We start from the raw sequence: 23,613 nt of genomic DNA on the forward strand, positions 1-23,613 counted from the left end.
TAAAGTTGTATTTCTTTATTAACTCATTGAAACAGAGTTTTTCGAGAAACCGCCTATTGTGCCTTATAGATACAAATGGCAGAAATAATGGTCAAGAGCCGGGCGGAGATAATAAGCTATTTCAAGTAGCTCGAGCAAGTTCTATTTCATTAATTTCTGTGCAATAAGCCTTTCTCCTTGCCTGTCATCTCGTCAGAAATTCCTGGTCTATCAGCGCTGCGAATCCGTGTTTATCACGTCTCATCCCCAAAGAAATCTCCCTCCCTTTCCCTCTCGGCCAGACATACCCTATCTTTTCCCAAAGAGGAAGCTATTAACGTTGTAAATATGAGTCAACAGCACCTTAATTCATAATTTATTGCAGGCGGTAGGGGAGAGTTATTTAAGATCAAAGCATCGCGGAGGGCGAGAGCTGCAAGGCGTGGAGACCAGGGAGCGGAGCAGAGCAATAAAGGAGGATAACGCGGAAACCTGTGGCTTAGGCGCGGAGAGGCGCGGAGCGGACGCGGCGGCAGGTTGGGCAGGACGAGGCAGCAGCTTTTTCCCCACCTCTTTTTTTTTTTTTTTTTTTTTTTTTTTTCCTCCCCTGGAAAGGGGTTCCAGGCGGTGTTTGCCCTGCTCGGCCCCCAGCATCGCCCTCGGGCATCTCCTGCTGCTGAAGCGAAGCGGCTCAGGCCGGAGCAAACCCGGCATCCCCCAAACCCGCTCGCCGTTGGCCCAGGAGCCGCAGGGGAGAGCCCGAAGCCGATGCCAGTTATGCCTGTGCATTTTCATATTTGAAAAGGGAGGCGAACACGAGCCACAGGCAGACAATACAAAAGGGAAGAGCTCAGTCGCTATGCAGTTAAATAGGCAAAAGTTTGGAAACGGTGACGGTTTTCTTTGAAGTTGTTTTTTTTTTTTTTCTTTTTTTTGGTGGGAAGGAGGGGTGAGACGAAAGAAATAAAAGGCAACAACCACATTTCAACACTTCCCTGCGCGTAACCATCCCAGTTGAAAAGGAAGGCTATAAATCAGAGGCGATGGTGGAGATTTGACTCCTTTTTTTTTTTTTTAAGCGTAGATATGAGGGGAGGGGTTAAGGAGAAATCCCCGCTCGTTGCTATTTCGTCTCCTTTTGATGTCCGACTCAATACGAAATATATCAGTGCTTTATTGGCAGCGGTATCTAGAGGTCAGGAGAGAAGCCTGAAAAACTTCGGGTCAAATTCTCTCCTAGCAGGTTCCGGTGAAATCAATAGGGAATGGCACTCCGCAGCCTCCGGGCTGGGGGGGGACGGGGAGAGGGACAGACCGTCCCCCGCCGAGCCCCTCTGCCACCGCCCCGGTCCTATCGCTGAGCCCCGAAGCCTGCGAGCCCATCACCTGCCTCGGGCTCCAGCGCTCCAGCCGCTCGCCCAGCTCGGGGAGGGGGGGGGTGGGCTTTTTTTTTTTTTTTTTCCGTCGGGAGGGTTTTCTCCCCTCCTTCCCTCCCGCTTTTTGGGAGCCGACGCCGCGCCATGGCACGCTTCGCCCTTTCACCAGCATCCAGATCCATATTTCCTCTCCCCGCGCTGAGGTCAGCTCCAGCAAAGCCGAGTCTAAAAATAACCTCCAGGATCTGGTTTGTTGCTACTGGTACCTCTCCCAGTTTGTGCTTCAAACGCGAGAGTCCAAAAATATTCCCTGAAAAAGGGCAAGACTTAATGACAGGGTATTTACCCGGGGCTACTGGGAAGCGGGGTGGGGGTGAAAGAAAGTAAGAAACCCTGTGGGCTTTGCATAACTTTTATTCCCCCCCCCTTCTTTCTCTCTCTTTCCTTCTTTCTTTCTTTCCTTCGTTTTTTCCCCTTTCCCCGGACGAGACATATGGAATCAATTTTGAATCCTGACATTGAAGGCTGGCCAATTCCTACTGGCTCTAAAAACCAGAATCCATTTGGTTCCCTTCTCTCCAGCACCCCTTGTCACTCAGTATTATAACCGTCTTGCAACATTTTAAGTCTTTATAAAGAGAAACAGCTTTCCAGACAGATACCAAGGAGTCGGGAGTGGGGGAGGTTTTGGGGGCTTTTTTTTTTTTTTTTTTTTTAAAAAAAAAAAAAAGGGAACGGGCGCACAACCCCCCCTCCCGACACCCCCATCTCATCCCCCTCCGCTCAGTATCTCTCTGCAAAGGGGGCTGCATCCCTGCAATACTTTAAGCTGTTCTGGAAGAGTTTCTATTTTTCTCCACGTCAAGTCAGTTTGAATCGAGCGAGTCCAAAAAAAAAATCAAAGCATCTTTGGGGGAAAAAAAAATCCCAACCGTCTGAGAAAGCTGTCAGCAAGATCCACCGGGGTGCAATAAAGTAGTTTCTTCTCCTTAATTTGCCTGCTCCAGTTGCCAACTCGCACCACCCCGATCCGGCTTCGCTCCTTCTTCTCGAAGTCCTGGGTCGGACAGTATCACAGGTAAGAAGTTAAAAAAAATAAATAAAAGAATGATGCAGCTCTGCCTTTCCTACCTTCTCAGCTCCGACGCTGTGAGATATAATTAATTGCTCCGAAAGCTTTGACAGGCTTCTCCACCGGTCACCGTGAGCTATAGCTGACTTTCTCCTGGTAACAAATTAAGACTGATGCCTCGGGAGGAGGATCGGGGAAGCTGAAGATGAGCAAAAATTATCTCGCAGGGTCCATAACCGAGACCGGCCGCAAACTGCTTCTTTCCAAGTGCGTGTTTCCCCGCGAAGTTTGTCTGGGACACATTTGTTAAAGGTTTAGCACCTCTCTCTTGTTTGAAAAAGAAACTACAAAAGCCCATTGGAAAAGCGGGGTGTTAAACTGAAGAATGTATGTGATGGTGATTTATGGCCCTACAAAGTTTTTTGTTTACTTGAAGCAGACCCTAATTACAAGGGCTTAAAAAAAAAAAAAAAAAAAAAAAAAAAGAAAAAGAAAAAATTCCCAAGCTCTGTCTATGTCCATAGCGGGTTTTCCCTCCCCAGGTCTGGGTCTAGTGGCCAGATGTGACTAACAAACATCTGGTTAGTTGAGCTGCTTTTCCGTTTAGCCGGCCAGTGCGTTTGACCGAAATGGGTAAGACTGAGACTCTTAAACATTTGGCAGAAAAGCGGTGGCTATTGGAGGAGTCCGAGCCTGAAAATATCAGGCTTTTAAAAAGGTTCAAGGTTTGTTTGGGACTGGGGAGGGGATGTCCTCGAAAATGGGTCAGTTCGCTCAAATGCAGTTTCTGGGATTGAGAGGGAAACGGCCGGGAGGGCGAGATTTCGCGTGGGAATATCGGATGCGTTATTTGCTATGGACTTGTGATATTCGTTTCTGGCTCAAAAAAAAAAAAAAAAAAAATCTCCCCTCCATCCTTCTCCGTGAACGCCCGATGTGTATTTTAAGAGCGAGACAGGAAAATCGTTTGTATAGAGGAAAAAGCCTTCAAGAAATCGAATTAAACCTAGAAAGTTTATATTTATTTATTTATTTATTTATTTGTGCTCTCTGCTCTCCTTTGGTTCCTTTCCCTTTAGAGCGAGATAATAACTCGGTCCCCGGGACAAGTTGCCAGTTCTAAAAATGTCCTCATGCATTGTGAAACTGGGAAAGTTTTGACTGTGTCTAATATTTCCCGAGGCGAACTGGTATATTGGCAGAGAGCAAGAGCTCGGATACACAAGCTTTTTTTTTTTTTTTTTTTTTTTTTTTCTCCTGAAAATTGCTTTGCATTAAATTTCCTCAGCTTCGGAATTATCTTTACTCGCCTCCAGCTAAAGTTGAATTTTTTTACCAAGCGCTTGATCTGTTGGTGAATGAAATCTGAGAAGAAACCGCAGGCCCTAAGTGGCCGTAATTTAATTGATTTTATCATAAATCATCAACTTCATGAAGAACCAAAGTTTTCATTGAAGTAAATTGATATTAATGGACACTTTCTGAAATTTAACCATATAGATCTATATGATGGTGGGGCTTCCACTTCTGCTCTTTTGGGACAGAAGATTTTAAAGGGGGCAGGTATTTTTCCACCCTTCCAGTTTTCGTTTCTTCTACCCTCCCTACAAAAATGGACTTTCTTTTTTTCCAGCGTGGGGATTCTGATCCCGAGTGTGGAGGGGGGGAAGCTGAGAGCTCGGCTCCTCTTTGGGGCACCGCAGCAGTGGGTAAATCCAGGAGCACTGAGATGAGGCTTTTTTGGGGGGGGGATGAGCACCAAACAGTTGGGTTTCTTTGGGCTATTCCCTTAGGTAGGTTATCCCCTCTGTCCAGGAGTTTGTTGGGCGTAGGGATGGGATATTTTTGTCAAAACCACACGGGTTGCAGAGAGGTGCGTCCCGGCTCGGCCAGCACCGCCTTGCTCGCATCTGCGTTAAAAATAGAAATAGGATTTAAAACCTCCTCTTCCACCTACGTGTCCTCTGCTGTGTTAAACACTGCTGTTCCCAAAGCTTTCCGGCCTAATTAAAAATTAACTAAGAGGCCGGGATGGATGGTAGCCCTTTGATATGGTGATTAGGATGAGAGACCGAATACCCTTACAGTAATAGAGGATTTTAGCAAAGGGCAGCGGCGCGGGTGTGCCTGTGTTAGTGGGGTGTTTGCAGGGATGCACCGTGCAGGGAGGATGCAGGACTCAGTCATATCCGCACGGTTCCCTGCAAGCGATAAATATTCAGTGTAAACATCCCAAAACAGAGAAATATAATTCTTTGACACCACTTCTGTCTCCCTCTCCTGAGACATCCTCCTCAGAAATTGTTAGTCTTTATGAATTATCAGAAGAAAGCAGGTAAAATGGAACTAATTTCTTCTCCCAGGTCCCTTCTCCCCCATGCCCAGCTCGTTCTCCAGCACCAGTTGGGTCACGGATTCAGGCGAGTATTACTGCAAAAAATAACCGAATTCCTTCATTTTCTCACAGAAACGGCCATGGCGGTGGCGTGGGTGCCTGGTACTCCCGGGAGGCGAAGGAAGGGCAGTGGGAGAAAAGCTTTGAATCTTCATTTTCTCCCTCTCTTTCTCCTTCTTTTTGTTTTGTTTTGTTTTGTTTTGTTTTTTTTTTAGAGGAGGGTTGGAGTTAAAATGGGAAGAAATAGGGAGCCTGAACGTGAGGGTAGGAGCCCCGTCCTCGGGGCCGGGGCCGGGGGCGGCAGCCCGGGGGGTGAGGAGCCCATCCCCAGGGCCTTCAGGCGCTGCCCTGCCTCCGGGGAGACAGAGAAGACCCTCTCCGTTTTTTCTGTCCCCCAAACCCGTTATTTTTTCCCATCCGTTTCCGTCGTCTTTGCCGTTTTGTTGGACACAGGCTTTGGGAGCGGTGGCTGCTGCGGTCGCTTTCCTCATTAGTGTTTGTTCGCTTCCTTCGCTTTCAGGTTAAGAGATAAAAAGAAAAGGAAAACTAAAAGGAAAAAAAAAAAAAAAGAAAAGGAAAAGTAGCTCAGAAAGCTCCAAAGGCCAGGGCTGCCCCAGCTGCGGCAGGAGGGAGCGAGGGACATCGGCTGCCCGGGAAGTTTGGGGAATTTGCTGATGGGGGAATTAGTGGGACTGAAGGGGGGAGCTGGTCATTTACCAATTCTGTATAAAATGAGCAAAAGGTTGACGTGTCCCAGTCACGTGAGCGCATAATTCAAGCTATTATTTTGGCATTTAGGAAAGGGGGTGGGGGGGGTAGAAGAGAAGAAAAGTGGGTATGGTGATTCCCAGCCCGCCTGTTGTGAGCTGCTCCCAAAATAGCTATTCGTAGCACGCTGATATCGCAAACTGCCGTCTCCTCCCACCCCCACGCACCCCCCCTTTCCCCCCCCCCACCCCCTCCACGCACCCCCTCCTCCGCTGGGGCCAGGAGAGGCTTTTGGCGACGGGTGGACCCGTGGGAGAGGGGTGCTGCGGGGGCTGGGAAGACCCAGCCCCGGCAGAGCCTGGGACTTGGGTGTCCGCCCGGTTGTTGTTTTTGTTTTGTTTTTTTGGAAACAATTCCAAAGCACTTCCGCTGATTGATCATTAACCTGGTGAGTTATTGCTCTTCTAAGCAAAGGTCAGGGGGAGAAAAAGGTCTAATCTGTCAAGGCAAACCCACTGCTCGCTCAGATTCATTTTGATTTCTTATCCGGGCTGGCTTCTGTTTGGGGTTTCAGGAGGTCCTGGACCCTCCATAACTCTCCCCTCCTCCTCGGAGCTCTCCCCTTCTTTGGGCTCTGTGGAGTGGGAAACCCCAAACTCCTTCCCTTTAGGAAAAAACAAAAAAACAAAACAAAAAAGGTCCAAGAGAGGGTGAGCAGCCCTGCGGGAGGGTGCGGTGGGTGCTGCGCGGCTCCTCGCCCTGCCCCGGGGGCATGAGCCCATCGGGGGGTGCGGAGCGAGCAGGGGCCGGGCTGGACCTGCACCGCCTCTGCGAGAAAAATGAATGCAAGCCAAATAGAGAAAAAAAACAACAACAAAAAAAAACCCCAAACAAAACAAATCAAAACAAAGAATATCGGGGCGGGGGGGAGCGGGAGGGAAGAGAACCTTACTCCATCCCTCTTCTGCCTGTTCTGCGAGGGAATAAATGAAAAACAAAGGAAAACACACACACACACACCCTCGCCTTCCTTGCTGGAACCGTTATTTCTGCCAGCTTCTTTTTCGGTTGTTTGTTTGTTTCTCTTTTTCCCCTCCTCCCTCCTGCATCCATTCCAAATAAACGCGATTTTCCCTCTTTTCTCCACCTCCTCGCTCTCGGGCTGCCCACTTCTCCCCTTCCTCCCCGGGCCCGGCGTGGGAGGAACTTGCCGAGACTCAGCTTGCGTTTGCTGAGCTCACAGCGCAGAAAGGGTGTTTTCTTTCTTGCTTTTTTTTTTTTTTTTTTTTTTTTATTTTTTCCCCCCCTCTTTACAAACCTCTGTGTGTACTCTACAGAGGGAACTGAAAAGCCCCAGTTAACCGGGGAAGGCTATGATGTAAGTGGAATATTGCCAAAGCTGTGTATTAAAGTGTGCGCGCATGTAATAATAATACTAATAAAAAATACAGCTATAGGCCGCCGACTAGAGAAGGTCACGAAGCATCCGCGGGTGATTTATGGACTTGGGGATGTTGTCACAAGCAGAGTAGGGGTGTGAGGGGAACATTTTTATTTGAGATTAATAACATCAACATACAGAACGGAAACAGGATTATTAAAGCGACTGAATGTTTCCCAAAACGAAAATATTTTTAAATGAGATTGCTTTTTCTTTCTCCCCTTCTTTCTCCCTTTCTGAGTCCTCCGTGCCAAAGTTGTGGTCATAAATCTCAGTGTGGCTTTAAAAATGTTTATGGCTCGATACCGTTAATTTTGATACCAAATCACTTCTGCGTGAATGGTGTCCTCGTACACTATAAAGCATCTCCGTCCTGCCCCCCTTCGTGGAGATCCTCCGACCATACTGCAGAAACACAAAACAACATATTCTAAATCCTTCAGGCTTTTCTGTCTTTCAGGAAAACGCCCTCCTATTTTCCCTACTGTTATCCTGCTGTTGAACCCAGAGCTAGTTATCTGCATGTATTTCATATCTTAAACGCATTTATATCTGAAATTACCACCAGAATTTAACCAAACCCCTTTCTGATATATATATTTTCAAAATTACATTCAGAGGTCACCACCAGCCGTGGACAAACCGCCCATGGTCCACGCCAAAGCGTTTCCATCTCTAACGCGAACCCCAGAACGGGCGAAGGGTTTCTCTCACCGGGGGGTTTCCACGGGGGAAGGTGGAAGGAAGCGCCGGGGAGGCAGGGGATTGCATCACATTTACAGAAATAAAGCTGGTGTCCACCGCCTGCGATGAGAATATTGGGTTATCAGTGGACGGAGCCGGGTGCAAGCCCTGGAGAAGCTGTGGTTACTTGGATGGGAGATAATCTCAGAGGAAATGCTGGGGCTTTTGTTCAGCAGAGCCTGTCTTCTCCCCATTTCCACCCAAAGGTTTCTCCCTATGATGAATTCCCTTGCCCACGCTTTTCTGACCGAAGTTTCATACTCTTTTTTTTTTCCCCTTTTTTCCCTCCCCCAGTTCTTCTCCTTTCTCAAAGTCCACTGCTGCCTCGGATTTGCTGGACCAGACATCCGAGAATTGGTGAGTTTTGCTGAATATCCTACCTGGTCCCCTGTCTGTGTGTGTCTCCGTATCTCCCTCTGCATCAGGCTTGGAAGCCATTCCTTCTCGAAAGTCACCCAACGTGACTTTTTTTGGTTTTTGTTGGTTTTGTTGTTTTTTTTTTTTTTCCCCTTCACCAACCCCAGAATAAGCACGGCTGCCCTGGATTTCAGCTGAGTATTTTCATTTTGCTACTGGCTTGTCTTTAAACTTTGTGATTTATGGCTGTAACTTTGAGGGAGTGTTTTAAATGGAAGATATTTCCTGTACTCCCTTTGAAGGGAAATCCAGTCAGATTGCAACATTTGCTGCTGATTTCGTGACGAGTGCGAGGGAGTTACATTTTAAAGAAAAAAAAAAAAAAAAAAGCTGCAACCAAAGGAAAGATGGCAATAGACAGGGAGCCTAAAAAAAACTACTTACAGGAGCTCCACATATAAACGTGCAGCGACTTTCTTAACAGGTTTCTTGTCTTTTCTTTTCTTTCCTTCCTTTTTTTTTTGGTTTTTTTTTTTTTTTTTTGGCTGCCAGTTAAGGTTAAAACAAAATTTTGCACTTCAGAGGAGTTACTTGCAGTATCCGAGGTACTTCTGATTGCCTAGGTACTCCCAATAAGTCAGTGGAGATCCATACTCAGAAACCTATAGAGTACTTCACCTACAGAAAAGTCTTTACAAGAGTAGTCCACGCCTGTTTTTCCTCTTTCCTTCCCTGGAATATCAACGCCGGGGCTCCAAAACAGGAACTATCTTGTAGCAGAAGATTTATGTTGGAGCAGTTCATAAAAAGTCAGATGAGGGGGGAACTAAAAAAAAAATCGCAATAATGGTGTCCCCTCGTCGAAACCCTCACATCTGGGATCTGAACGCTGCAGACAGAACAATAGCTGGAAACACCGTAGTCCTTGGGATAAGACTTTATCCATCATCTAGAAAACCTTGGCTGTCCAACCCAGAGTAAGTCCTCTCAGAAGTCAAATATTTACTTGGACACCTTTCTTTGCAGAGTTATCAGCCTAAAGGTGCACACATATACACACACACACACACAAAAAAAAAAAAAAAAAAAAAAAAAGGGGCGATGCAAACCCCACGACGGGTCATACCTTCCCAGCGAAGTCCAAAGAGCCTTTGTGGTCCCTCTTTTTCTTGCTTTGCTAAACATAAATATCCCCCGTCAGCACTTAACCCAAAGGAGCGAGCGCCAGAATTAAAGGAAGGAAGATAATTGCGATGTGAAACAAAAGTAGCACTTTAAAAAAAAAAAAAAAAAGCAAAAAGTGCAGACACCTAAATTCCTTGCCCTGCCTTCCTCCCACTCGCCAGCCCCTCCTCGGCCCGGACTTTCCCCAAAACGCATCTTGGCGAGTTTCTGCTTTCGGCAGCCGCGTGGGAGCGGGGAAATGCATAAATCTCCCGTGGCGACAGCAGCAGCGCCTTGCCTAGCAATAACGGCGATATTAATAATAGCAATAATAATCATCTTTATTGTTCAACACCTCGCTGCCTTGGCCTCCCCCGGGGGTGATTTGCGCCCTGAACCTCCCCCCCCCACCCGGCACCTACTCCCCGGCGGAGACCGAGAGGAGCCCCCAGACATTGGGACGCACAAACTTAACGCCGAAGTTACGCGGAGTTGCACCAACACAAGAGATTCCTCCTCCCCCCCTCCCCTCCACCCTTGCCAACACCGGGACCGGCGGCTCCCGGGTCCCCCCCCGGGCCCAGAAAAGGGGGTTTCAAAGACGTGTGTGTGTGTGTGGGGGGGGGGGGGGGTCGAGAGGAGCCAAACGCAGCCGAAGGGCCGGGGGAGGAAAAGCCTCAGCTATTCAAAGAGCCGCGATTGCCGCCGCGGAAGGGGAGGGGGGAGACTATGACTATGTTGAAACGGTTTATTAGCATAAATTGACACCTAATTGTTAAACACGTGAATCAAAGGCAAGCTTTGCTATCTTTCTGCCTAGGCCTCTGTCCACCACGTCTGCAATTAGCATAATTTTTCACTAGTGACGCTGTTTGGGAGGCTCGTTGGCTTTGCCCGGCAATCCAAACCAAATCTTTATTTTTAAATATCCCCTTCGCTTTATTCCCCCTCTCGCCCACCCCCCTCCCACCCCGTAGCCTGGATTCTTTTCGTTATTATTTTAATCCCAGCCAAGCATTGCATAGTTAAAAGGGGGGGGGGGGGGGGGTGTTGTGTTCAGCTTTTCTTTCTTTCTTTTTTTTTTTTCCCTTCTCCTTTCCCTTCTTCCCCTTTGCTGTGGTAAAGCAGAGGCCATTGTTATCAGTGAGCAGCGCGTACCAGTCTATAGGGCAACTAGAATCTCAGGGTTTGTCCATTCAAAGCCCTCAGCTTTTCTGCACATCTTGGAAGCTGGAAAGCATCTTGATTTTTTTTTTTTTTTTTTTTTTCCTCTTCCCAAACGGAGACAGAGAGACAATTTGAGCTGCCGTAACCGAAAGCTCCACTGGCTGAGCCCCCTCCCCCTCTGTTTTGGCTTTTTTTTTTTATACATATATACATGCATATGCTGGATTTTTTTCCTCTCTCTCGTATATTCCTTTAACGTTTTTAAAGGAAGGGGGTCATTCCTTGCTTATTGATTGCGTGGATGCTGGATGTGAAAATATATTATGTCTGCCTGTGCTTTGCTCGTCAGAGACTAAGGTAAGCCGGACTCAAATAGGCTATCACTTTGTGAATGGCGGAGTATATGTCCCAATGATTTATGACCATATGACTCCAATCTCGGTTCAAGAAGAGTTCACAAGCTTTAAGCTTCCTTCCACGCAGAGACTCTTTTGCAGCCCTCATCCAGGGCCCTTTTTTTCCCCCCTGCTTTACAACTGGGGAGTGCTGGTTGGGGTGAAGCTCGGTTGTGGGGGGAGGGAAGAGGGAAATTTTAGGAATGTGTCTCTATTTTCCAGGCATATCCACCGCAAGGCAGTCGCTGGGATTTGAGCTCTTTCTGAGCAGCCGACCTATTGTTAAGGGCATGTTTAGAATATTTATTATTAATAATAATTTAAATTAAAAGCGGGGCTATGCCTGCTTTCGCTGGCTGTGGGAAATGTACCTTAGGAGGGGGCGGGGGGGAGGGGAAAGGCGCTGCTCTTCTTCATAAACACAGTCAGGTTGTGAATTTAGGATTTCCAACATGGAGGGGATGGCTTTACAGGAGAATACCTCTGCCTTAGATTTCTTTTATCTTTTTCCCCCGACCGCCTGATTTTTTTTTTTTTTTTCCCTGAGCATCCTCCTCCTTGCAGCCCTTTCCCTCTCGCACCTTCCCCTGATTTTTATTTATTTATTACAAAAAAAAAAAATGTCTCTAAATCCTTGCACTCAAAAGTTGCAGGCAGAGTTTGTGGTTAAATGTTACTGCTCGCAAAGTGAAACTTGGAGCGTGATGAAACACCCAGCGCGGATCCTGCCCGGGTTTAATTGGAACAGGAGATAATCGAATATTTATTATTCTGCCCGAGATTTTTTTTTTTTCTAAACAATTCCTTGGAGTAAATAATTAGGATTGCGGCCGTCCTCAGCGAAGATAAATGAGCGGCATTTGTGAGGCGCTGAGAGATGAGGTACAAAGCAAATCTTCTGTGGAAGCCACAAGCGAGCGAGCTTTTGGGCGAAGGGGATTGTAAATTTATTTTATGGACATTTAAAAAAAAAAAAATCGTCGCTGTTATTTTTAGCTGCTTTAGCTGAGCCTGTGTGCCTGGTTCTGGTTTGGGTTTGTTTTGTTTTTGTTTTGTTTTGTTTTGTTTTTTTTTAAGAAACCTATGCCAGACGGGAAGGCCTTGGAGAAATTCCCACCTCTGCCCTCGTAGATATTTTCAGCAAACCTATTCATAATAAAGGCGCTGCTGTTTGTTAATTAATTCACAGCTTCTCGGCTCGGGTAGTGGAGTCTACTTTTTAATAAGACATATTTATCATGGCAAGGAAACCAAATGAGAATAACTCCCAGCAAGGATATCATCCTCTCTGTAGACAATAATACATCTCCGTGGAAGATACAATATAGATTTGGGAATGCATAAAGGATTTAATCAGTGTAAAAAAGCAAAGCAGTCCCTTCATGGACACGTTGTCTGAGGCTGTGTTGGAAGTATATGGAGGTTTCATATGACATGACATAAGAACACAGCAGTCAGGGAAGGGAAAAAAAAGATGTTATTTATTGTCAAGCTGTGGCTTCTGTTAAAACCTGGTACTTAGAAATATCACATTAGACTTTATCTCAGCAGAGTTTATTTTATTTTATTTTAGAAAATGAAAGAGCCCAGATAAAATTAAATATACAAGAGATACAATTAAATATACAGTGGATATCAATTTCAAAACAAAATGCACAGTGGCTCCTTGAAAACTCTGAGCTGCAGAGAGAAGTCTCTGGCTTTTTAAAATACGTGTGCTGCTTGATTGATCCTCACACATCAGATTATTTTCAGGTCAAGATAGTTTTCATATTTCTAAGGGTATTTCTACTCTGTCTTTATGGTAGAGAAAGTTTATGCTTTGAGAAAAGAAAGAGAAAGAAAGAGATAAAGAAATGTAAAAAGGTCAGAGAGAGAAAGAAAAAAGGAAGGTTTAATTTTGTAATTTGAGGCTTTGGGCTGGGTTTTTAGACTTTTTGATCTTGGATCGAGAGAGGGAGACATGATGAAAAATCAAAAGGGTAGAAAGTTAAGAGCAAATGGCCTGGTGACGTGTTTGTTTTCCAAGGAAAAAAAACAACAGCAATTAAACTGGTTTTGGAATCCCATCTTGTCAATGGTAGTTCCAGATTCAGGACTGATGAGCACAAAGCAGTGCAGGCAGTGAAGGGGTATGTGTTCTAAATACAACCTGTGCTACCAGAGAGGGAGAGACTAACAACCAGGCCACAGGAAGCACATTCTTGAATTCATGCCCTTACTTAAATCTGTTTAAAATATTTGCACTGAATTCCAAAGACATGGTGAGTCCCTGTGTAAACAGCAAATCAAGCCAACTGTGTCAGGACACCATTACCTGGATAAAACATAGTGACTATTTGCTCTTTTCAGGTTAAAAACAAATATACTGGACAGAGGGCCTACAATAAACTTAGGAGACTTTTAATTTTGGAGGCTATAATGTCTTGCTCGTTTTTATGTGTGTGAATGGCTGATTTGAATAGGTCAGGGGTAAGAAAGCAAGACTTCCATTACTTTCATGTTTGTAGCTAGCAATTATCCATTCTGTATTCTAATTTTTACATTAATTTGTGTGTGTTGTTTGGACATAGATGTGTATACATGCACACAACACACATGTGCATGTATACACACAGTTATATGAGTGTATATGTCTATGCATGGGTGTGTGTGTATATGCATATAGATAAATACAGAAGTAAATAGATGTATACAGACGAAACCATGTGTACTTTTAGAGCATGTGCGTAGTTATACAGCCTGGGTGCTATCCTCTAAAGGAAAAAAAGGTGCAACCAACCAACCAGGAAAACTACTCCCCCAAATCAGCTCAACACTTCTGCACTGTAACATTTGTTGAGCCTCCTTAGGCTGCACGCAGGACAAAATCTGCTCAAAGCATCTGTTCACCCTGTTCTGCGGGACCCTATTCATGTCATGGGCTTTTCAGGCCCCAAGATGGATTCATAGGCCGGGTACTATTATTGTGTGTTTTCTCCTAACCTTTCAGGTCAGCTTCCAATAGACAGCTGGAAACGGCCTGTCACGTGGCCTTGGGGTGCCAATGTTCTGCCATAGGGGTGTCAAGACCCTGGTAGCCGGAAAAATCATTTTGGGGAGTCCCAGAGATGCAGAAGACAACGTACTACGACAGCTCCACGCTCTTTGGGGGTTACTCCTACGGGAGTGCCAATGGGTTCGGCTACGAGGGTCCCCAGCAGTCCTTCCAGCCGGCCTCTCACGTGGAGAACGACTACCAGAGGTCTGCCTGCTCCCTCCAGTCTCTTGGCAACACAACCCCGCACGCAAAAAGTAAAGACCTGAACGGGAGCTGCATGCGTCCGAGTTTGCCCCAGGAGCACCACCCGCCTCCCCCTGTCTCGCCGCCCCCAAATCCCACCACCAACAGCACCAGTAGCAACAGCAATAACCAGTCCGGGAGCAGTAAAACTGCCCCCAGCAAAGCCAACCTCAGTGCAAACGCCAGTCTCACCAAGCAGATTTTCCCCTGGATGAAAGAATCGAGGCAAAACTCCAAACAGAAAAACAACTCCCCTAGCACAGGTACACTGTTCTGCTTTTGTAACCCTCCGCTTCCCCAGACAGGGAGGTAACGAAGCCTCCAGCTGGAATGGTCTTGTTTGGAGGGAGGGGAGAGAGGGAGAGGATCCAGTGAGGATCCAGCGAGGATCCTAGTGCTGGGCATGATCCCAAGACTGCCAGCTGCTGCCCCGGCCAGGCTGAACGAGCCTTGGCCCACCCTGCAGCACTGATTGTGAACACTTGGTTTATTTTAAATATATCCAAAGCACCACAGGGAAATACAACCAGGCGGTTGTACACAGCTAGTGTCTGACTGTGTAGATACAGATACATGAAACTGTACACCCACTGCTCAACCTCGCGATGCTAAAGCAGAGTGCTTGTTCTCTTCCCACCTCCCTGCCTCCAGACACAGCAGTAAACATGGTGCTTGGAGGGTATGTGTGCATGTATAGAGCATATGCATAAACGCATAGATATTCTTGCATGTATACACGCACATCTCTATCACAATCAAGAAGAAAAATCAGTGTGGAAATATCACTGCTTTGACAAATATTTTCCTGTAAACTTTTTGGCACACACCTCCCTCTACATTAACATAATCTATCTGTTATATACGTGTTTATCTCACAAAAAGGTAGGTATAAATGCTATTGGTGTTTAATAATGTACCTGCAAATATTTGTGTTACACAAATGCAAGACACAATTGAGCTGAATGCGTGTGTGTGCATTCGCACCTCAGCAAACAAAATACCTCCCAACACTGACCCGTGTTAGTATTAATTGACTTTGCAGTGTCTGCCCCCCTGCCAAATATTATTTTCTCAAAATTATCTGTTGGAAATAATCGACTCCTAAATAAATGGCCCTGGAATCCTTTTCTACATGACATGATCAAATTTTCATAAACCAGGGGCAGCTTTGGAGAACAGAACTCTTAATAAATGACATGATTATGGAGTGCAGGCTAATGCAAAAGGGTGAGGGAAGGGGGGGGGGTCGAACTCTTGTGCCTGTTCCAGGATTTATTAAGAAACGATGCATTCAATTTCTGCATGTAAGTAATTATCTTTTATTTCATTTCGCGGACAGCAGAAACCTGCAGTGGCGAGAAAAGCCCTCCAGGCTCCTCGGCCTCCAAGAGAGCCCGCACAGCCTACACCAGTGCTCAGCTGGTGGAGCTGGAGAAGGAATTCCACTTCAACCGCTACCTGTGCAGGCCCCGCCGCGTGGAGATGGCCAACCTGCTGAACCTCAGCGAGAGGCAGATCAAGATCTGGTTCCAGAACAGGAGGATGAAGTATAAGAAAGATCAGAAGTCGAAAGGCATGGGGTCTTCCTCTGGAGGGCCTTCCCCCACCGGCAGCCCTCCCCAGCCCATGCAATCCTCCGCCGGATTTATGAACGCCTTGCACACCATGAGCAGTAACTATGACGCCCCCTCGCCGCCTTCCTTCAATAAACCCCACCAAAATGCCTATGCCATGTCAACTAACTACCAAAACCCCATCAAAGGCTGTCCCTCGCAACAGAAATATGCCAACACGGCCCCTGAGTATGACCCTCACGTCTTACAAGGGAATGGGGTGGCCTACGGGACTCCCAGTATGCAGGGAAGCCCCGTCTATGTTGGAGGTAACTATGTGGATTCTATGCCCACCTCTGGCCCGTCCCTTTACGGCCTCAATCACCTGCCACATCACCAGGCTGCCAACATGGACTACAACGGGCCTCCACAGATGCCCCCGAGCCAGCACCACGGACCCTGCGAGACCCACCCCACCTACACAGACCTTTCCACGCACCACGCTTCTTCTCAGGGCAGAATCCAAGAGGCGCCCAAGCTGACCCACCTGTGATAGGGAGCAGGGACAGGCTCAGGTGAAGCGGATGGGACCCCGCCATGGGGCATGGGAGAGGGGAAGAGGGCAGGATCGGCTTCAGGAACATTTGTGTTGAGCTATTTTCTTTCTTTCTTCAACAGGGCAATTTCTACCAGGTTGTTGTGCTTGTTATTATTATTTCTGGGTTTTATTAGGCACAATTTCCAACCATTTCATTATTTACTGCCAAAAGCAGTTCTCTCTCTGAAGAGATATACCTCCTGTGTTTCAACACAAATGCTTCTGAAATGGGTTTGGGGTAGTTTTGTGGGAATCTAGCAGATTTTAAGCAGCAACATCCTTCATTTACAAAACAAGCACGGATCGTCACTGATCATTCTCGGACACTGGAAAGGGGAATAGTCAGAGAGCCAGCCAAGTCTTTCCAGTTGGTGTTTCTGCATCTACGTAAACATGCACACGTGTATACATATGCAATCAAAAGAGATTCGCAAGAAAACTACCCCCCTCTCCAACTCCCCAACTCCGTCTCAAGAGGAACCTCACGCTTTCCTTTCCAGCCTTCAGAGGAAGGGCATCCTTTTTTGCCAAGTAACTTTCCACCAGCCCACACATGAACTGCAAATATACATACCTGCCAATGCGTGGGATTCACGCTCTTCCCCTCCAGTCCTGCCTCCCTTCTCAAAAATAATAATAATTTAAAAATTAGAATAAGAGTGGTCTAAGAATTGCAAAAGGTTTGGGAAATTTTTTTTTGAAATGCCTAAAACCCCCCACCATCAGTAACTGCAGTCCAAAGAGAGGAAGAAAGAGTTGACAGGTCTGAATATTTTCCCACCTTTGCCTCTGCTGACATGAAGTCTCCATTTGACAACACCGGGGTTTTTTGTTTTGGGGGTATTTTTCTTAGGGTTCATTAACAGAAAAGCAATCTTAAGACTCAGAAGTCCTACGCTTCTTTCCTCCTCTTCTCTTGACCTTACGTGAAAACAGGGTATATTTGAACAAACGGAATGTCCTCCAATCGAAGCAGAAGTGAATGGATCTCTAGTATTTGCTAATGCTTTCTTGTCTGGACATCTTTGTTGCACTTAGAGTTTACATATAATGGGTATAAAAACAACTTTGAAGGGCTTTCGTCCAACTCAGTCGAGATGTCCTTCAATAGGTGTGTGTTCTGGTGAACATTCATATATATTTATTGGTTATAGCCAGTTTAAAATATTTTCCTTTTTTTTGTATTATTTATCCCCAATATTATGTATTTATATGAGGAAAAAAGAATCAAATTGTACTTTTTTAGTATTTACTTGTTATAAAGGACATTGTGTTTCCTTGTCATTGTACAACAAGCTTATTTTAGTTATTGTAATTTAGAAAGACCAGTAGTTTTATGTTACCTTCGTACTTATGAATAATGTAATTAGTTCTACTGGAGGCATGAGAGCAGAACCAGACTGTAATTGTATAGTCCTGAATTAGAAGAACTATAGCTAATCCCTCCCTCCCACCTCACCCCTCCTCTTTGGAGATCTTTCTTTGTTCTTATAGTAGTTATTTTATTTCCTTGCTTAAGGGTTGTCTGTCAAACAATTCTTGAATAAACTTTCTGTTATCAATTTTATCTTGTCCTATCCGTCAGATTTAAAGGCAAAAATAAATCATGTGTAAGTAAAAATAGCGAAGAGGACGCAGGAAAGGGATCACTGGAAATGTTCGGGAGTCCAGGCAGCCGGATTCATGTCTCCGTCCCCTTCTGGGGTGAAATCCCGGGAATTCGGGCCAAGAGCGGCCGGTTCGGTCCTGCTGCCCCCTCCGCGGCCCCGCGCGGCCCCTGCGCGGCCCGACCCGCGCCCGCGGCCACAAAGGGGGATCACGTGGCGCCAGAGCCGGGCTGCCATTGGGCCGCAAATGAAAACAAAGGAAAAGGATTAATCACCCCCCCAAAAAAAAGAAAAAAGAAAAAAAAAATGAAAAAGGGCCCAGAGTTTCCATGAGGGGACCTTAAAAGTGAAGAGAAATTAAATTACTTATTAAAATTAATTATTATTAAAATACATGCATGTGTGTACACACACACATACACACAGGCACACACGTGCACACATACATGTGCATACACATGCATGCAGACATACACACCCCTATACCCCCTCAGACTAACATGCATCAAAAATTGTCATGAAAAGGGGGAAAAAGCCGCTGCCAAAGGTTACTTTATCAGTGTGAGCAAAAGGCAGAATAACCCTTTGCCAGCAGCAAAAGCAGATGGGATAATACCGTGAATAATTTGCCTTTTATGCTCTAAAGCCCTAAGAAAACTTATATTAAAGCAGCAAGGGCCAATAAAAGTTTTATGGTTCTGGAAAGGGGGCGAACTGCTTGTCAGGCTCGAAATGCTCCATTTCTGTGGCTGATGAAGAGGGGAAAGTCCCCTCCGGAGGAAAGGAGAGGGGGATTTTGATTGCTGCCAGGAGAAAAGGGTGAAAAGTCTGTAAAAGGTACCGAAAAAAAGGGCTGGGCTGTAGAAATAGGGAGTGTGTATGTGTGTGCGTGTCTATATTTTATACACCTGTGTGCACAGCCAGGAACATCCATAGGTGTCTGGATAAACCCACACCTATAAAAAGGTCTAGGGGAGAAAGCTTTAAATGAGAAATGATCGCATGCCTCTTTCCATCTCTGAGCTCTCTTAATAAATGAAGTTCCAGGTTAATAATTATAACCTTCGTGCAATAATAAATAATGGTAGAACAGAGAGACAGGGCTTGTTTTTCTCCCCAGGACCGGGGCTGGGTTATGCCCGTCCATGCAGAGAGCCATTTACCATTCGGGGATACTATAATTTAAAAGCATAAAAGCGTGCAGGCTCTGATTGGGATCGGCTCAAAGAACAAGAGCTTGGGTTGGGCTTGGGTTTGTCGTTGGCTTTTTCTTCTCCCCCATCTCATTGAATATATTTTTCCGTTTCTCATCCCAGTCGCCATGTTGCTGGGGTTTGTGTCAGGGATTCCCTAGGAACTAGTTAAAATCGGGAAAAAGAAGCCAATTCCAAGGCTCAGAGCATGACACCTCTCAGTTTCTCAATGGGGTCCCTCTCCTACAACTCCTCATACCCACGGTTTAATTTGCGCTGCTGCATTAAAGCAGCAGGCCCTGATTTGTCTTACAATTATTGCATTTCTATATCGTTCACCAACCCTGTGAATTTATTTGTATAAAGTGATGCCTTTCCCCCTGAGTAGGGAGATTTTTTTTTCTTGAGCCTTTGCATGGTGCGTGGGAAAAATCCCCCTTTCCCCAAGAGGGGTTTTTTCCTTTTTTTTTTTTTTTTTTTCCCCTTTCAACTTTAGTATTAGCAAAAGCAGCAAGAACAGTTGGGAGCAGCTGGAAAGAGTTTCCTTTTGCATCCAAAACTCTCTCGCTGCATCCCAGTTCCCCAGTGAACTGCACCGTCCCTCAAAAAGAAGGAACCGGCAGCCTCATGACAAAGCCCGAGACCCCCAAAATGCCACTTTAATCCAAACAAACAAGAAATGATCGGAAACCCAACTATTAATTTTACATCAGTCCTGATCTGCTGAGATTGAGTAGATTTATGCTGATTTTGATAAGCGTATTCACAGGGACAAAATATTTAGTGAAATTCTCCTTTCAGTGGAGCTGTGTTTTGAAAATGCTTTTTTATTTTCTTCATCCATTTGCTAAACTGTGCTTCAGCCTCGGCTTCAGCTTTAGATTTATTATGTGTTTCTCAGAAACCCTTACCACCCACACAGATGCTTGAACTGACAAAAGTTTCTAGGCTTCTCCCTGCGTGAATGCAGCCTGCCAGTTCCTCTCTGCTGCAAAATGGGAGAAATGGAGCTTGAACAAACAAACTACAAACCAGACACATTTCCAGTGTGCAGCAGGCAGCTTAATTTTTCCCCCCACCCCAAAATTTTCACTTTCCAGACTTCCCGAATTCAGACCCTCGGATTAAACTTTTAAAATCTTTATTGGTTTAAGTAACTCTTTAGCAAAAGCCAAATTTCTTTGCTGAGCTGTTAGGCTGAGCTGTCAAAAGTCTTTCGAGGAAAAGATTGATCATTTCTCTCTTCTTTTCGGTTTGTGTGCACCAAGGCACTTTAAAGGGAAAAAAAAAAAAAGTCTTCCTGGGAAATTACTTTTAATTTTATTTATTTATTTAGTAAACTCTGGAAGTGGTGCTGTTTGTTGGCGGTGGGGGGAAGAGGGAAAAAAAAGATGGGAAGGAAGAAATGTGATTTCAAAGATAGCCATGACCTTAAAACACGTTTGGCCTTCAAGAAAAGTGCAAAAGGTCCATTAAGTCTGGCTTTAAAACCAGAAGGATTAGCTGTTTCTTTAAAAGTAATTTAACCAGGTAAATCAGGCCGGTCTAACTATACTTGTCTCGAAAGATCACTCGATTTCCAAAGTGCTCATACCCAGACCTCAGCACCAAACCTTCCCGCGGCTGGAACTCCCCGAGCCCCGCAGTGTCTGGAGGATGCGCAAATACCCGCAGGCAGCCCGGGCCTCGTTTGCCAGCCCCCAGGTCGCAGCTCGCCCGCGGCTCAGGCTGCATTTCCCCGGCTGCAGGCGAGCATCTCGGGGCGGGGGGGGGGGGGGGGGGGGGGCAGAGCCCCTTTTCCCACGCTTGGTCCTGCCCCAGCCCGGGGTCCCAAACTCGCGGTGCGAGGGCGTCGGAACCCCCCCGGCTGCACGAGGAGAGATGGCGGGGCGGGTGGGGGTGGGGGGGACTTTTCGGGAGATCTCTCGCCTTTTTTTTTTTTTTTTTTTTTAATCAATTAAAGAAAATAATGCTTTCTGTTTGCCACCAGGCCCCGCCTGCCATTGGCCAGGGCTGGCCACGTGACCAGGAATTGGCTGCAATTTCGCCCCAGTCTCGAGTTTAATAGAGCAAGGTCCCCATACGCCTGTATTATCAGCAATATAACAATTATAAAAAGCCCGAGAACCATCATCATCACTGCCATAAAAACTGAGGCCCTCAGATTCCTTCCCTCTCCCCCTCCTCCTCCCTCTCCCCCCTCCCGTTTTTTTAAACCCTGGGCCCTGGAAAAGCCATGAATTTTGAATTTGAGAGGGAGATCGGGTTTATAAATAGCCAGCCTTCGCTCGCAGAGTGCCTGACGTCTCTTCCCGCTGTCCTGGAGACATTTCAAACTTCATCAATCAAGGACTCGACATTAATTCCTCCTCCTTTTGAGCAAACCGTCCTCAGCCTGAATCCTTGTTCCAGCAGCCAGGCAAGACCGAGGAGCCAAAAAAGAGCATCTCATGGCCTGCTCCAGCTCCAGCCCCAACCTCCGGCACAGCCCGGCCCCTTGGCAGCGGAATTCCCCTGGATGAAGGAGAAGAAATCGTCCAAGAAAGCTACCCAGGCTCCATCCTCTTCTTCCTCCTCTTCCCCCCCATCATCTTCCTCCGTGCCGGTCCCTGCCGCAGGATCTCCTGCAGGTTCGTATAATGAGGGGGCGAGGGGGTGTTTGCTGAAATCGGAGAGGATCCGAATAATAAACAATCCCCCCCCCGCCCCAGAGCAGCCCTACCCCAGCTCCCCCCCGCCTCCCCAAACAGACTTTGCCCCGCACCTCCCCCGAAACTGTGTCACGCAATGAAATACACGGCAACAATGTACACAGCCGGGGAAGGGTGTGGGGGGGAATTTCTCCTGCCTCCTCCCCCCGCAAATAAAAGAGCAAATTGCTGTAACTTTTGCGAAAGCAAAGAGGGAGAGGGGGCCGGGGGAACCGGGCTTTTTATTAGCTCCAGCGGGGGGACCTGGCAGCTGAGCCACAGCTCCATTTGCCTGACTTTTCCTCCCAGCCCTGAATTATTTTTTTTTTTAAGAGTTTACAGGAAAAAAAAAAAAAAAAGGCAAACAAATAAAAAAAACCAACCAAACCAAACCACAAAAAAAAAAAAAAAAAAAGACGAAAACGAAAGAAGATTGGAAAGGGGAAAAAAAAAAAAAGAGACGGGTGGGTAATGCAGGGGCTGCTACCAGCAGGATAGGGACGCGGAAAGTGCGAGAACTGGACTCTCAGCACTGCGGGGAGAGTCAGATCCCCATTACAAAATAAAATAAATACACCCCTAAATCCTCCCCCAGTAAAACCTCTCTCCGAGGCACCCCTTTGGCAGGGACCCTCCTTCCCCCGATATAAAATGTTTGAGGCACAATTCACTGTTTCAAGGTTTTAATGGCACCGTTCAGGTAAATGCTCGGGCAGGAGAAGGGCGGACACCGGAGCTCATTGGCCAGATAATACAGGAATAATGAAATCAAAGCCCTGCAGCGTCCGTCCCCGAACTACTGGCAAAAGGAGGGAAAAGAAAAAAAAAAAAAAAAAAAAAAAAAGGGAATGGGTCGAAATTCCCCTTGTCTGTGAAGGTGCCAGAGAAGGAAAGTGTCTAAAGGGAGAGGCCAGGGAGCAAAATCCTTTCTCCTCCTTGGGGCAAGGGGATCGGAGAATTATTTCCAACCCTCTTCCGCAGTGGGAAGAGTTTAATTAAACATTTATTTTCTCCCGTTGCGGCTCTCCTCCCTCTCCAACGGTCGCTAGTGCGGGGCACGGCTCTGCCCTGCCCGACACAGGGAGGGGACGGATCCGAACCCTCCACATGCCCCCGCTCCCTCTCTTTGCAACGCGCGGTTTTCTGTGTGTTTAAGACACCCAGGGGCTGGCAGACACCAGCGGCTCCAGGAGGCTCCGGACCGCGTACACCAACACGCAGCTGCTGGAGCTGGAGAAGGAATTTCACTTCAACAAATACCTCTGCAGGCCCCGGCGAGTGGAGATCGCGGCTCTGCTCGACCTCACCGAGCGGCAAGTCAAGGTCTGGTTCCAGAACCGCCGGATGAAACACAAGAGGCAAACCCAGTACAAAGAAACCCTCGACGGGGATCTCGCCTACCCCAACCTGGACGAGGGCAGCGACCCGGCGGAGGAGGCTGAGGAGAGCCCGGCTTTCGGGCCGGCCCCGGAGCCCCCCGGGCACTACCGGAGCGCGGAGCCGGGCAGCGAGGAGCCGGAGAGCCCGCGGCTGGCGGGGCCCGGGGGGGAGCCGGGGGCCGGGGGGGACCCCGGGGCCACCGCCGGCCCCTCGGACCGCGCCTTCCCCGAGGGCCAGGACTCGCCTTTGTTGCCAGAGCTGAGTATCTTCTCGGCAGAGTCCTGCCTGCAGCTCTCCGAAGGGCTTTCCCCCGGTCTCCAAGGCTCCCTGGAGAGCCCCGTCCACTTCTCCGAGGAAGACCTGGACTTTTTTACAAGCGCACTTTGTACTATAGATTTGCAACATTTAAATTTCCACTAGCGACCCCCGCCCGCCTCGCCGATTCTGCCCCTTCCAGGAGCACCACCCCCATCCCGAGCCACTGCCAGCTCCCCCCAGCCTCCTGAAAAGG

The 23,613-nt window shown here is 47.1% G+C and overlaps 2 protein-coding genes and 1 long non-coding RNA gene across 7 annotated transcripts in view; 2 read left to right on the top strand and 1 right to left on the bottom strand.

The window, feature by feature from the left end:
• The window catches only part of HOXB3 (homeobox B3), a 42,387-nt gene extending 24,606 nt beyond the window's left edge, over positions 1–17,781 (top strand). For 2 of the 5 annotated variants that reach the window (XM_042787042.1, XM_032989649.2), the window contains 3 exons: positions 8,010–8,072; positions 13,791–14,344; positions 15,421–17,781. In XM_042787042.1, the coding sequence (XP_042642976.1) occupies positions 13,909–14,344; positions 15,421–16,187 (1,203 nt within the window). In that variant the 5' untranslated portion in view covers positions 8,010–8,072; positions 13,791–13,908 and the 3' untranslated portion in view covers positions 16,188–17,781. Of the gene's footprint in view, positions 1–2,125; positions 2,434–8,009; positions 8,073–10,631; positions 10,761–13,790; positions 14,345–15,420 lie in introns of those variants that run through there. The other 3 variants (XM_032989648.2, XM_032989651.2, XM_032989650.2) reach the window with 3 other exon arrangements.
• Positions 6,800–8,488, bottom strand: LOC116960863. Its single transcript, XR_004406631.2, has 2 exons — positions 8,096–8,488; positions 6,800–7,376 (listed from the first exon to the last, which is right to left on the bottom strand). It is a non-coding gene; the product is annotated as an uncharacterized LOC116960863 (long non-coding RNA).
• Positions 17,782–21,094: 3,313 nt separating the features above from the next.
• Positions 21,095–23,613, top strand: HOXB2 (homeobox B2). The gene is made up of 2 exons (XM_032989625.2): positions 21,095–21,662; positions 22,879–23,613. The coding sequence occupies exons 1-2, from the start codon at positions 21,269–21,271 to the stop codon at positions 23,520–23,522; spliced, it is 1,038 nt and encodes a 345-aa protein (XP_032845516.2). The 5' UTR covers positions 21,095–21,268; the 3' UTR covers positions 23,523–23,613.

Source organism: Tyto alba, unplaced genomic scaffold (assembly GCF_018691265.1).
Source record: "Tyto alba isolate M040663 unplaced genomic scaffold, T.alba_DEE_v4.0 Super-Scaffold_12, whole genome shotgun sequence".
In the NCBI taxonomy this organism is placed as follows: Eukaryota; Metazoa; Chordata; class Aves; order Strigiformes; family Tytonidae; genus Tyto; species Tyto alba.

Excerpts from the sequence above, each read along its gene's own strand:
- HOXB2 (XM_032989625.2), top strand. The coding sequence starts at position 21,269 with ATGAATTTTGAATTTGAGAGGGAGATCGGGTTTATAAATAGCCAGCCT. Across the intron at positions 21,663-22,878 it reads TGCCGCAGGATCTCCTGCAG|ACACCCAGGGGCTGGCAGAC; the intron begins GTTCGTATAATG and ends TGTGTGTTTAAG.